Below are 13,656 nucleotides of genomic sequence, written 5' to 3'. Positions count from 1 at the left end.
GGCTTTTGACACTGGAAACAGGTCAGGACAAGCGTGCGGCCTCCGAGCGCTGCGGAGGGGAGCGCCTGGGCCTGTGGGTGGCCACAGAGTGGGGGCTGGCAGGAGGGTCCATGAACATGTCTGCAGGTCAAGAGTGCCCGGCCGGCCTGGTCCACCCCGCACGTCAGCAGCCTGGGGTGAGAAGCAAGTCCACCCGACTTATTCTTTGGACCCAGTGACTTCTCTGGATTGCCAACTATTAAAATGAATTTGCATCTTCCAGAGATGCATGGGCACAGGAGGGGGCAGGACAGGAAGGTGGGTCTAGAGGAGGAAGACAGCTGACCGGGAAATGTGGAAAGAGGAAAGCACAACTCACCAGCTCCAGTTCCTTGTGCGCACCCAAGGCAGTGCCTTCCCGCTCAGACCTCTCTTCCACCCTCTTCAGGATGTTCTGAGCACAGGCAAAGTCTGCATTTAGTTTCCTCACGTACAGCCATTCCTCCCCTCTCCGCCCCCTTTGGCAGTGGCCGCCTCCCTGCCACACTGGTCCAAAGAGCCTCGTGTTGCTGCAACATCCCGGAGCAAAGAGCCCCACCAGTTACAGACTGAGGGCGGGAGAACCTTCCACCAGCCGAGGGCCGAGCATCGCACACAAGCCTTGCTCGGCTCTAAGATGATAACCACGAGTCAAGGTCGGCACGAGGACTAACTACGAGGGCCAAACCCGAGCCCCAGTCTCCTTACAGCGAAGACCGAAGCAAAGGAGGCAACCAAGTGCGGTGGGGAAGGGGGCGGACGAGGCCCGACAGTGAGGGAAGGGTCGCTCAGGGCTGACTGTCCCCGAGGTGAGCTGGATGTCTGCAGCAGCATCAGTGGGACTGCCGTTTGAAGCCAAGTAGCAGCGACCCTGAGGCTTCGTTAAGTCTGGTCTTATTGATAAAATCCAGTAGTTGGATTTTCTTGTGTTTCGCCTATAAATTACAATGTTTGCATTGGTTTCTGCCTCACAGTTCTCCCCGTGCCCATATTTCTGATCTGCTCTCATTCCATGAAGAGGTTTGGGTGCGTCTGAGCACAGCTCACCTCCCCCGCAGCTGCCCCATGTGGTGGCACAAACGTCCCCAGCCACCTGCTGCCACCCAGACACCAGGATGCTGGGCATCCTTTCCACTCTCTCCTGAGCTCCAGACCAGACCCAGATCCCTCCCACCTCTGGATGTCCCTCAGCTCCCACCTCTGGAGGCCCCCAGCCTCCCCTGTGCGGTCACCTGCCCCGCCTCTGCCTGCCAGCCAAGCCAGACACACGCAGTCAGCTCCGATGCCTCCTTACCCTCCCCCCCACCAACATGGGGTCACCAACCCTGCCTGTAACCATCCCCCGACTCCCAAATCCAGCTCCCAGCGAACAGGATGGCTCAGGCTCCACCTTTTCTCATTGGGATAAAACCCCATCTAACCAGGTCCTGCTCCTGGCCTCAGGCAGAGGGTGGTGTGGCTTCTTCAGCCTGGGCACAAGCCCTCCACGCTGGCCTCCTCTCTGGTGGGCCCCTCCCTACCTCCTGTGGTAACTGGCGGGTGTACCCGGAGCACCCCGCCTACATTCACCCCTCGGACGCGCTGCCTCTGAACCTCAGTCCCATTTCCACTCTTGCCCTCCTGCCCGATACCCTCCACACGGCAGCTGCTTCGAGCTCTTACCAGTGTCAACTAGATGGAATGACTCCCCATCACATTGAGGATAGAACCCAATGTCTTACCTGGCTCCTTAGGCCCCTGATCAGCCTCTGCCCACATCTGCACACCCATTCCCATCATGTTCCCCCAGCTCACCGCTGGCCGCCCCGTCTGTGTACCTTGCTGCCCCAGGGCCTTTGCATAAGCAGCTCCCTGTCAGATGAATGGCTCCTCCCTGTTAGCCAAGTCTTAGCTTAAATGTCACTCATCCGAGTCTTTCCTGATCCCCCAACTGGCAGTGGGCAGGCAGTCACCACCATCATGTCACTCTGTTTCACTGTCCTCAGCCATGACCACTTCCTGGTTGTGTGTGTGTGTGTGTGTGTGTGTGTGTGTGTGTGTGTGTATCTCCCCACCCTCCCCCAGAATGTGGCTCTGTGGAAGCAGGGGCTGAGTCCCCCATTGCTTGGCACACAGTAGGAGCTTAATTAGGATTTGTGGAACAAATGGACTTCTGGAAACAGAAAGCCAGCCTGGAATGACCAAAGCAAACAGCCCGCAGCAGGAGAAGTGTGTGTCAGGGGAGAGAGGCTGGTACCTGGACCAAAAGCTTGAGGCGCGTGATCCTCTGGAAAGGCAGGATGAGGAAGGAGGAGAGGGGCAGCCCCCTGCACTTGGGGTCCAGCTCCAGCTGCGTGATCAGCTCCCGAAAGGCTGCCTTCTCCTGGCTGGGGACACAGACAAGAGAGTAGGTCTCTGGCTCGTGGGAGGCGCAAACTGGAGGGGGTTCTTCCCCGTCCTCAGACCCCTAAGAACCAGACAGCCCACAAGCACAGAAAACGCGTCGATTTCTTCTCTCCTCTCTCTCTGTTTTTTTTAATGGAAAATAAACTGTTCGTGTACAAGTCAAATAACAATAGTGACTTCACACGCCAGGCCCATGAAGTCTTAGCAAAATATGCTGTGTGTGGGAGGGCAAGGATTCCTTGTGTGGCCGAGACCACGAATCAGACGCAGAATTCGATGATTTACCCAGCAGGAAATGGTGGCAAGGTAAACCCACGTAATGACAGGAGCAGGCAGCAGGCTGGAGACGGCTGCAGGGAGAACCTGTGCTACTCCTGCCAGGTGAGGATGTCTCGTCTGCAGACGGGCTGGGCAGTGGGAACCACTGCTGGAGATCAGACGCAGGCTCTGGACTGCCCGTCATTAGGGACATGGCGCTCAGGCCCAGGGAGTCTGCTCTCACGGGCCACACCAGTGGACCCCTGGGCACTGCAACATCTAGAATCCTATTCTCCTGTGTGACTGTCTTCTCAACGTTCGTCCTCAAAACTGGCATCCCGATTCCCTCAAATCCCAGTTTCAAACCCCAAATGTAAAACATCCAAACCCCTGAATACTCAAACTTTAAAACATCCCCAGTGAACTACACGGCTTGATGGAAAGACCCAACGAAGCACAACGTCCAGAGGTCACTACTCAGAGAGTCCTTTGGTGCCCACGAGTGTGCTAAGAACATAGCACTGGTTAAACTGTGGTTGAAACATAGTACAGACATGTGAAGAATTCAAAAGAGGCAAGTTAATGAAAAACCTCTCTCATCAACGGAAACCCCAAGAAAGTTTACAAAATGGGCAGATTAGCCAATTCAAGGGCTTTGCTGGAGAACCACCAGAAAGACCCCCTCCCCCCAGTCCTTGCCTTGTCTCTAGTTCAAACCACTTTCCTGCCGTCTTGGGCCTCGAGTTGTCCTCTTGGCCTCAAGCTCCCTTTTCTAAAACTCACAGAGCCCTGCACGGCCATCTGGACACGGGTCCGGTGGGCGCCATGGCTGACTGTCCCGGGGTCAACATTTCCCTAGGGACACCGAAAGCCCCGGAACGTGCCGGAGTTGGACGCTGTCCTGGGAAAGCAGAGACCCAGGGACCACAGCTCAGTGTCAGCGCAAGAGGAGGGGCCGCCGGGGCCAGGCCGTGCTCACAGCAGCTGTTTGTAGGCCCTCTCCTGGTAGGTCTGGTTGCTGACGTAGGTGATGTAGACGGAGAAGTGGTCGGCGGCGTAGAGGTACACGATGTCGCACACGTCTGAGATGACGATGTTCTCCTCCATCCTGCGCTCCAGCTCCAAGAGAAACCTGCAGCGGGCGGCGGCTGGGTTAGGGGTGGCTGGCTGGGGAGACTCGGGACACGTCTCCACCAAACCAACCAACCCGACAGGAGGAGGTCCCAGCGAGGGGGGCACATTCTGTCACATCACGGAATTACTTGTTCAGTTTTATAGGTGGGTAGTGACATTAGGAGCATTTTTTTTTTTTTTTTTTTTTTTTTTGCGGTACGCGGGCCTCTCACTGCTGTGGCCTCTCCCGTTGCGGAGCACAGGCTCCGGACGCGCAGGCTCAGCGGCCATGGCTCACGGGCCCAGCCGCTCCACGGCATGTGGGATCTTCCCGGGCCGGGGCACGAACCCGTGTCCCCTGCATCGGCAGGCGGACTCTCAACCACTGCGCCACCAGGGAAGCCCTAGGAGCATTTTTAAAAGGGAGAGACCTCATCTTTTACGTCCATACTGATGCGTTTACAGTTGAAGTGAGATGACGATGGTGATCTGCTTCAGAACAATCCCGTGGGTGAACCTAGATGCTGAAGCGTGGGCTTGCTACACTGGTGTCTCTACTTCTGCGTGCTTGGGATTTTCCATAATAAAATATAAATAAATACAAAAATAAATAGACACCCCTCCCCCAGTGGGGGTGAGCGGCAGAGACGGAGGCGTCTCCGAGGCTGCTCTGGTCTCAGTCAGCTCTCGCCTTCCTGAGCCTACCAGGTGGGGGGCTGCCATGAGGATCTGGGGGCTGCAAACGGAAAGGTGGGGTGTCCATGTGGAGGGGGACCGACTCAGGAGGGTCCATGGAGAGCCACACACGGGTGTGGGTTTGCTGCTGCCCGCGTGCTACTTCACATCTGAACAGGCGGGGACGGACCAGCTCATAAAAGCTGAGTTCTGCACTTTGAGCTGCAAACCTCCCCAGGCTACAGTGAAAACGGGAAATGGATCTTTTATCCTAACGGAATGACTGGAGTTCATTTCTTCTTTGCAATAATCAGTCAATAGATGTCTATTCCTCCTCCACTTAAGCTCATCCCATCCTTCTTTAGGCAAAAGAAGTACAGTCCCAATCGCCACCTCCACACACCCTTGCTAACACCACGCAAACGGAGAAGAGAAAGTGTAAATCCAGGACCGCGCTCCGCGTTGGCCCTCAGAGGGTCTCGGGCCCTGCACGCACCAAGCCAGGGCCTTGTGAGGTCAGGATAAAGAGCAGCTCACACGGACACCCCAGGACTAGGTCGTGACACCCGCCACTGATGTGCCTGACTGTGGGAGACACACGGAGCACCTGCGTGGCCGGGGGGGACCTGCAGGCAGCCGTCCTGTCCAGGGGAACGCGACGGGCCTCGTTGCTGGGAGATCTTTGGATTTATGTATTTAGTTACATCTTATTACAGAAAATTCCAAAGCTACAAAAGCAGAGAAGCCAGAGTAACAGGCAGTGCCACCAGCCCTGGACGTGCCCCAGGCGAGGAGGAGGGACAGGAAGGGGCCCCACGAGGACTGGGGCGGAGGCTCACCGCTCACTGACGGCCATGACGTCCAGCACGTTGGAGAAGAGGATGTGTGCCTCGGACGGGTGCAGGATCTTCTTCAGGCGCTCGTTCTCCATGAAGTGGGACACCAGCAGGTTCAGACTTTTGTAGTAGGAGGCCTCGGAAGTCACCAGCTCGAACATGGCCTGGGACGTGAGGAGGGCCAGCGGTCAGCACCTAAGACTCGTCTCCCCCCGCTCTCAGATGCAAAGGTTTTATTTTAGTTTAGTTTTTTGGCTGCCATGCACGGCTTGCGGGATCTTAGTTCCCCGACCAGGAATCAAACCTGCGGCCCCTGCAGTGAAAGCACCGAGTCCTAACCCCTGGACCACCAGGGAAAGTCCCCAGATGCAAAGGTTTTAAAAGTGAAGGAAGACTGCTGTCGGGGTCTGCGTTGGCAAGGGCGCTGCCATCTGCGGCCAAGACCGCTTGCCCCTCTCACAAGAGTGAAGTCGGAGACAGCCTCGTGTCCGAGTACGGAACAAGGTCAAACACGAGGGGCCAGCCATCCGCTGGATTCCCAACAGCTGCTAAGGGTGACTCAGGACTGTTTCCTGGTGCGGAATGGGTGAGAGAGTCAGCAGTAGAAGGACCCCACTTCTAAATGCCCAGAAAAATGTCTGGAAGGAAACAGGCCATAATGTCAACCACAGGTGTCGGTAGGGGGTGGAGTCTGGGGGTGACTTTTACTCTTTTCTTTTTACCCTTTCAACTGTCTAAAAATTGAAGAATGAGCATATATTGTTTCTTTCATGGTCTTATTTTATAATGTAATTGATAAAGCAATTTTCATTTTGAAAAAAGAAAGAGAGAAAGAAGACAGAGAAAGAAATCCATAACCTGATAAGCTTTTTGGAGGCGCCTTCATTCTCCATCATGCTTATCACCTCATTATTGAGTCTATGAAACAGCAAACTAACCGGACCCCTGCTCCCTTACGTGTCATCTGTGAGGCGAGGGCAGTAGTTGCTGGTTCACCCTCCTTCCTTACTCTCAAGCAAACCCATGACCCTTCCTGAGACCACCCTGGGACCACCCTCACCTTCCTCTCCCCCCTCTCTCTCTGCTGTTCCTCAGCTTAGGGTGGGTTCAGGTCTGGGCCCACGGTGGCTGCCCAGAAGGGACAGTGTAGTGGGATGAATTGTGCGCCCACCCAAAGCTGTGTCCACATGCCAAGCTCCAGCACCTGTGAACGTGAACCTATTTGGCAAAAGGGTCTTTGTGGATGTAAGTGAAGGATGTCAAGGTGAGGAGACCATCCTGGATTGAGGGTCTAAATCCAATGACAGGTGTCCTTACAGGAGAGATGCAGAGGGAGATCTGGCAGACACACAGGGAAGAAGGCCATGTGAGGACACAGGAAGAGACTGGAGTGATGCTGCTTCAAGCCAAGGAACGGGAGCCACCGAAAGCGGACAGAGGCAGAACTGCCAACACGCTGATTTCAGGCTTCTGGCCTCTACAACTGGGGGAGAATAAATTACCACCCAGTTTGCGCTAATTTCTTACTGCAGCCCCAGGAAACAACACAGACAGACAGAGGAGCGCTGGGAGATGGGACAGCGATGAGTGTAGGGGGCCCTGGTCCCTTCCCAGCGTCCCGACCACCCCACATCTCACCCCCTTTGGGGTCCTCCATCCTCCCACTGGCCAGAACCCTGACCCAGGCAGGGCTCAAGGCTCTGGCCACGAAAGCTAGTGCTGCCGGGGCTAGGAAGGATGGTCGAAGGAAGGGAGATAGGGAAGGGAAGAGGGAGGGAGGACCAGCATGTGTTCCAGACACACAAGGCGCCTTCTCGTTCCATCCTCACTGGTCCCCCAGGAAGGACGTACAGAAGTTCACATTTCACTAAAAGGAAACAGATGCAGAGGTTAAGCAATGCCCCAGAGTTACTGCTGAAGGGTGTGGAAGGTTCAATCCAAGGTTTTTCCAAGTTCTGGGCTCTGCCCACCAGTACCCACCCCTGCTGACTTAGGCGCAGGCAGAGCGGGGATTCAATGGCGTCTGCAGGTGTCCTGGCCTGCTGCTTCCCCGCAAAGCTCGGACCCACAGCCAACCTGGCAGCGCACTTTAAAATGAGCGACCTATTTGCAAGTTGGGAGCTCACTCCGGGGTGGCCCACAAATGACAGACCGTGGGCCACCATCAGAGGAGAGCCCACCGGTCCCCTAGTGTCTGTGCCTCACTCAGGACAGTGAGAGGAGGCCCTGAAACGAGCTGGCGGCCTCGCTGTAACTGTCCCCGAGATGCTTGGTCTGCTTAAAGATACGAAACACAAAGCACATCCCGCTGGCCTCACTCACGCCAGAGCTGAGGCCTCGGCACGGAAGGCCCCACCCTCTGTTCTGCCAACGTCCAGCCAAGCCCTGCCGGGTAAGGCTGAGACCGCGCTGGGCAGGAAGTTCCTGGAAGCATCTCTGTTACCGATGCTGACAACAAAAATCACTTTCCCGCTGCTAAATTTAAGTTTCTTAAGAAAACGTCAGGCCATTACAGCTTGCAAGTTCTAAGCAAGTGTAACTAAAAGAAGCAAAACAAAACACCCCAAACCGAGACAGACGAGTGTTGCAGACACCGAGAGAGGAAAACACCACCGTGCCCAGGACGCAGCCCCGCAGACAAACGTCTCCCTGAGCGACGCCTGTGACGCACAGCTGTGGGATCACACGTGGGAAAGGCGCCCAGAGCCCTGAGAGCATCACCATCCTGACCCCCGGGAGGATGAGGGGTCGGGGGCCGCCGGGCAGTGGCAGGCGGGCCTCTCAGCCGCTGACACGCAGCGGGCGTTGGGCCTGAATCACTGCTCCTTGATCCCGGCTGTGCCCATTCGCCACAACCTCACCCCCTCTTTCTCCGTTTATAGGCAACTAGTCACCCGTGGATTTTTGTTTTCCAGGGTGTTTGTCTTTACTTTATATGTCAAACTATTTGCCACATCAACATGGTCGCCCTTTCCTCATCAATATTATTTTTACCCTCAGTCATTCAAGCCTATGCACGGTGTGTGGAGCCGACAGGGGTCGAGGCCCTGCTCACTCGTTCATTCATTCGTTCATTCATTCGTCCGCAAATGCTGACGAGCACTGGTCCAGGCACCCGGCACTCCTCCTCCGTGAACACGGCAAACTCCCTGCTTCCATCCCAGGGCAGTGAAGGCAGAGCAGACAGGAGTAAAATGCATCCCGTTGGGTGTGAGGGATGCTACGAGCAGACGGGAAGAGGTGTGTGTGAGCACATGAGAGCGTGTATATACGTGTGTGACTGTGTGTGCGTGAGTGCGTATACGTCGGTGTGTGTGTGTGAGTCACTTACCGCAGGGAATCCCTCCTTGGTGAAAGCAGCCACTGCTCTGCGGCCGGGCTGGCTAAGGCCCCGCGTTGCCCACCGTCGGGTTGCAGGGCTCACACAGGACCGTTATCCTCGGGAGCTCGGTTGGACTGACCCGAATTTCCTGAATCACAGCTTGGTCTCCCACCGGTGCTTAGTGCTGGATTATTCCACTTGGTATCCGCCAACAGTCATGTTACGCTTCCTGGGTTTTTTCCAACCCCGCTACTACTAAGCCCAACTCCCTCCTGGGTTCTTTGCCAAGGGTAAGACCCGGTCAGCTCTGGACCTTTCTTCGAGGGGCCAGTCCAGGTGGTTTTGCAGCCAGTGAGGGCCGTGCTGGGCCTGGTGTCCACCACAGGCCGCTGAGGAGCAGAGCTGTCAAGGCTTTGGCCTTGGAGTTAGCCAGAGAATTGCTTCATCCCACTAAGCCTCCGTTCCCACGTGTGCAGAATAAGGACCACAGTCCCCAGAGGAAAGGCCCAGCTGGGGCCGGCCTGTCTCAAAGCACCTGGCAGATGTCCGGGGCCGTAATCCGTCCGACATCCGTGTGTCGTCTTCACAGGACCTCAAGTGCTTCACAGATGGAGCTCCAGCCAGGGGGGTCAAGGAGGGCCTGTACCAGGAGGTGCCACTGGGTGTGAGTGCCAAAGTATGACCCGTTCAGAGCAGGGGTGTGGACACCAGGCGGAGGTGGGAGAGGGGTGGTGGAGAGGGAGCTGGGGGAGGGGCCTGGCGGCCAGGCCAGTAGAGGAGTCACGTGGGGGCAGAGCAGGCTTCTGCGCACAGTCTTAAGTCTACCCTGCTGGCCGCCGTGTGGGCCAGAACCACACAGCCTTGCGTTCCGGAGTCCCGGGGCTGCTCGACGCTCCTGGGCTCCGCACGTGCTCTTGCCGCTTCCCCCACCGGCCTGTGGATGAGAAGCCATGCCTGTCTCCCCACAGGCTTGGGAAGAAATGGATTAGATTTTTCTCAGTAAACTTAGACTTTTCTCCAAAAAAAGGAAACAATGTATCAGAGAAATCACCGGAGTTCCAGCTGAGACCATCGCCACAGTCTCATGAGCTGAGAGGGTTCAGCTTTGGTCGGTGAGCATCTCCCCTTCCCCGGGGGAGTCCAGAAACTTCCGAGCCTGCAGACCCCAGGCCAGCCCCGCACCCCACGGAACAGAAGATGCCCCACAGACGCACAGAACCAGGACCCCTCTCCTGATGCAGCCCAGGCCTCGGTGCTGTTTGGGTTCAGGGCCCTCACGCAGCCTTGGGACTGGAGTGGCCCTGGGTCAGGCCCACCTGGACCACCCTAGTCAAGCAGTGCATTTGAAGAAACAGGGGAGACCCCTGACCCATCAGCAAGGGGATGAAAGAGGAAGCCAGGACACCAAGCAAAGGCTGCTTCTGATCAAAGAAAGTGAAAAAAACAGCCCCTAACACACAAAGAGCGCTGTCCATTAAGAACTCAGTTTACTGACCCACAATTTCCTGTGATCTAAGACAGTTCAGCCTGTGGTATCTCATTTTCTGACGCGGGTCCTCACGGTCCGGGCAGGCAGCTCACATCATCGACCTCCACGCTCCACCCTGACGCCCCCATTGGTGTGTGGCGCCCCCATTGGTGTGTGGGTCCTTCCTCCCTACAGCGTCAGCGACGCTCAAGGCTGAACAGTCCTTTGCCTTCTTTACCTGCACCGTCTCCACCTTACAGTTCAGATTCTCTGTGGACCCCGTGTGTGGTCATTCTATCCCGATTTGGATTGGTTTCGGCTTCCTGGCCTTGGTGTCAATGCTTCACAGCGGTCTTTGATGCCATAACCTTTATTATGATGCTGTGGTGTGGCCTGAGTCACCAGGGGTCAGAGACAAAAGCGGGCTGACAGAGGACAGACGCTACCCACCACCTCCCTTCACTACTGTTGTTGTCTGGTGTGTCACTGGCAGAGCCGGGAAGCAAAAGCATCCCCTTACCCCTAAGGGTCCCAGGAGGCACCTTCACCTCTTCCTGCATCCCAGGTTCCTTCCAGGACAGACTGTCGGCAGTGGCCGGGACTAAGCTCTTGTCTGAGCAGATGTACAGAAAGGATCTTCTCAGGTAGCCTGCGTTTTCCCACCTGTTATGGACTGAATTGTGTCCCCCAAAATTCACATGTTGAAGTCCTAACCCCCAATGTGACTGCATTTGGAGATGGGGCCTTTGAAGAGGCAATTACAGTTAATGCGCTCATAAGGGTGGGCCCCTAATCCAATATGACTGGTGAACTTACAAGAAGAGGGACAGACACCTCACACCTCTGTGTAAGGGATGCACATACACAGAGGAAAGACCATGTGAGGACACAGTGAGAAGGTGGCCACCTGCAAACCAAGGAGGGAGGCCTCACCAGAAACCAACCCTGCCAGCACCTTGATCTTGGACTTCCAGCCCCCAGAACTATGAGAATAAATGTCTGTGGGTTAGCCACCCAGTCTGAGGTATTCTGTTATGGCAGCCCAGATCATGGGACTGGAGGGTGAGGGCGGGGGGCCCCTCCTGACACAGGACACACATCCCTCAAGGAACAAGGCAACGTTAGACATTATTCCAAACTGCTGTAAACGAGGCCTGGGACCAGAGTCCAGAGAAAGGAGACGTTCTCTGCAGTAGGCTCCCAGGTGACTGGGGAGGTGACCAGAATGATGACTGTTCATCAATATTCTGTGAAACAGCATGTACTGCTTCCAGAAAATCACACTGGGGAGAAAAGGCTGTTTTGCAAGATCTGCTGAGCCCTCCCCGATGCCCCTTTGCCAGGCTGGGCATCACTTTCTCTCCAAATCGAGGAAACTCTTGGTTCCATTTCTCTCTTAGTCAGTACCTTCCTGTCTGAGACACATGGATGGGTGGGACACGTCATTGGTAAACAGTGGCCATAAATGTCCTTGTTCTCTCCACCTTGTCTGCGCAGGGTTATCGGAGATAAATGGCACCAGCGGGCAAATAGTGGTAAGAGCTGTCATTGTCCAGCTCCTAGCCCGTGCCTGGTGCAACGCTGAGCACTTCCAATGCGCCACCTCCCTCCGTCCTCGCTGCAATCCTGGAGGTCCCCCAACTGTCCCCACCGTGCAGGTGACAGTGCCGAGGCCACACAGCGAGTGAGTGGCAAAAGCACGGTTCACACCCCATCCTTTTGACCTCAGGGCTCTGTGTCTTGACCGCCCTGCTAGAGACGCCCTTCCACAGAAATGCGCAGGCTTTCCCGTGAGCCTGCAGGCCTGCGGTGGCGCCAGGCTGGCAGCCCCTCTCCTTGCAGGTCGGTCTAGGTCTGCTGTTATTTATGCAGAAGCCACTTCCTTCCCACCCTAGGTTCTTTCCAGGTTCTTGATCATCTTTTTAGCTTTACATGGTGCTTTCAAGTAGATGCTTGATAATAAGTTTGTTAAGAGAAAACCTCTAACCCAGTGCTCAAATGCGAACCAGGCCTGGCGTCGGGTCGATGAGTCGTACAGGTGGGTGAGTCGTGCCCACGACTCACAACTTCCACCCAAAGGCTCGGCTCCCAGACCTGTCCTCCTCGGGGCCGTCTGTGTCTCTTTACAAGGACACTGTTAGCTGTGCCCGTCGTTCGTCCTCCTTTCCTGGCTCCTGCTGGCCTGAATGTCCGATGTCCCATCTCCTTTACCAGGTGGCTTCCTGAAAGGCCTGGCCTGGGTGCAGCACCCAGGAAACTCCAAATGTTTGCTGAGTACCTCCCAAGAGCTGGGCGCTGGGGGCTGCGGGCACTGGGGATTCCCGAGATGACCAAGAGCTGATCCCTGCCCCTGGGAGGTCGCCGGCTCAGAAGACCACAGCTGCTGGGGGGCTGGGGTCCGTGATGCTGTCCTGCCCTCCCCACCTCACTCATTCCACAGACATGTGCCCAGAGCCACCTCCAGGTAGTGGCTCGGCTTGATGCTGGGGACACAGACGGACACAGACACACCAGGGAGGAGGCGGCTTGGGCACAGCCAATGACAGCTCTGCAGTGATGCCCACGGTGGAGTGGGAGGGGGCTTTGCCATGGCAGGGGGAGATGGGGAGGCAGGCAGCCAGAGAAGGCTTCCAGAATGGGCTGTCAGAGTCAAAGAGCCAATAAGACTTAGCCAGGCAAAAAGGAAAAAAAAACCCCAGTATTTCTCAGCCTGGTCCTGCGACCACAGGTGTTTGCGAAAATGCAGATTCCCAGGAACCTCCCCAGCGCCCGGCATAACTCGTCCTTTAACAAGATCCCCAGGTCGTTCTGAGGCATGGCAGAGTCTGAGGACCCCTGGTGCCAGGGCTGGGGGCCCCCAGCCCCAAAGCCTCCCCGGGTACCTTTCTTTCGCACTTATCACCTTGAGTGCTAAGCGTTAGGGCACCTGCCCGCTGCCGGACTTCGCTGTTAGTGCCTGGAGGGTGGGAGGAGATGGACAGAAAGCTGGGTCAGAATGCCAAGGGGTTTGGGGGGGGTCCCTCCTCGGGCTCAGGCTGCCTTAGAGGCCATGGGACGTCACAGTCCAGGCTCTGTGCCCTTGTGCTGGTGGGAGTTAGGACCACTTTGGTTGGCTGTAGGCTGAGCCCTGTGCTCAAGATGCTCAGCCCCTGTGTAGACCACAGACCCCAAAGACAAACCCGTGGCCCCCGAGGGCCTGAGGCTGCCCCAGCCACTGAGGCGAGCTGCCTCACCTCTCCTCTGGGGGTGTCAGCTGGAGCCGGGGAGCGGTGTCCTCCGTCAGAGGCTGCGTCTGCTCTCTGCTTTGGGCCTTGAGCCCTTCTGCTGCCAGCAGCGGCCACCCTGGGTGGATCTGCATCCTCGCTCTGCCAGACCTTGCTTGCCACGTGATCCTACTGTCCATTAACAAATCTTTCCTCACTTCTGTGGCTAGAAGAGTAATTCATACCCTAGAGGCATTAGAGTGGACAGAAGTGACTCTGAAAAGGCTTTTAGTTAAGAAGCAGCCCCTAGAGCCTCTCTCTCATCCTCGAATAATTACGATGGAGTCAGTTCCAGAGCCCAGGCTCTGCTGCAGCGCG

General features: G+C 56.3%; 1 protein-coding gene across 1 annotated transcript in view; it reads right to left on the bottom strand.

Annotated features, from left to right (window-relative positions):
- NGEF (neuronal guanine nucleotide exchange factor) overlaps positions 1–13,656 on the bottom strand; it is a 40,053-nt gene that overhangs the window by 8,388 nt on the left and 18,009 nt on the right. The window contains exons 4-7 of the mRNA XM_022567990.3: positions 5,289–5,449; positions 3,641–3,793; positions 2,255–2,384; positions 359–433 (exon numbers count right to left, since the gene is read on the bottom strand). Of these exons, the coding sequence (XP_022423698.1) occupies positions 359–433; positions 2,255–2,384; positions 3,641–3,793; positions 5,289–5,449 (519 nt within the window). The remainder of the gene's footprint in view (positions 1–358; positions 434–2,254; positions 2,385–3,640; positions 3,794–5,288; positions 5,450–13,656) is intronic.

This window comes from Delphinapterus leucas, chromosome 8 (genome assembly GCF_059928025.1).
Source record: "Delphinapterus leucas isolate spDelLeu-1000000601 "Yukka" chromosome 8, BTC_Dleu_Yukka2, whole genome shotgun sequence".
NCBI lineage: Eukaryota > Metazoa > Chordata > Mammalia > Artiodactyla > Monodontidae > Delphinapterus > Delphinapterus leucas.
The sequence above is the reverse complement of the archived record's forward strand: the minus strand, read 5'-3'. Positions and strand labels throughout refer to the sequence as shown.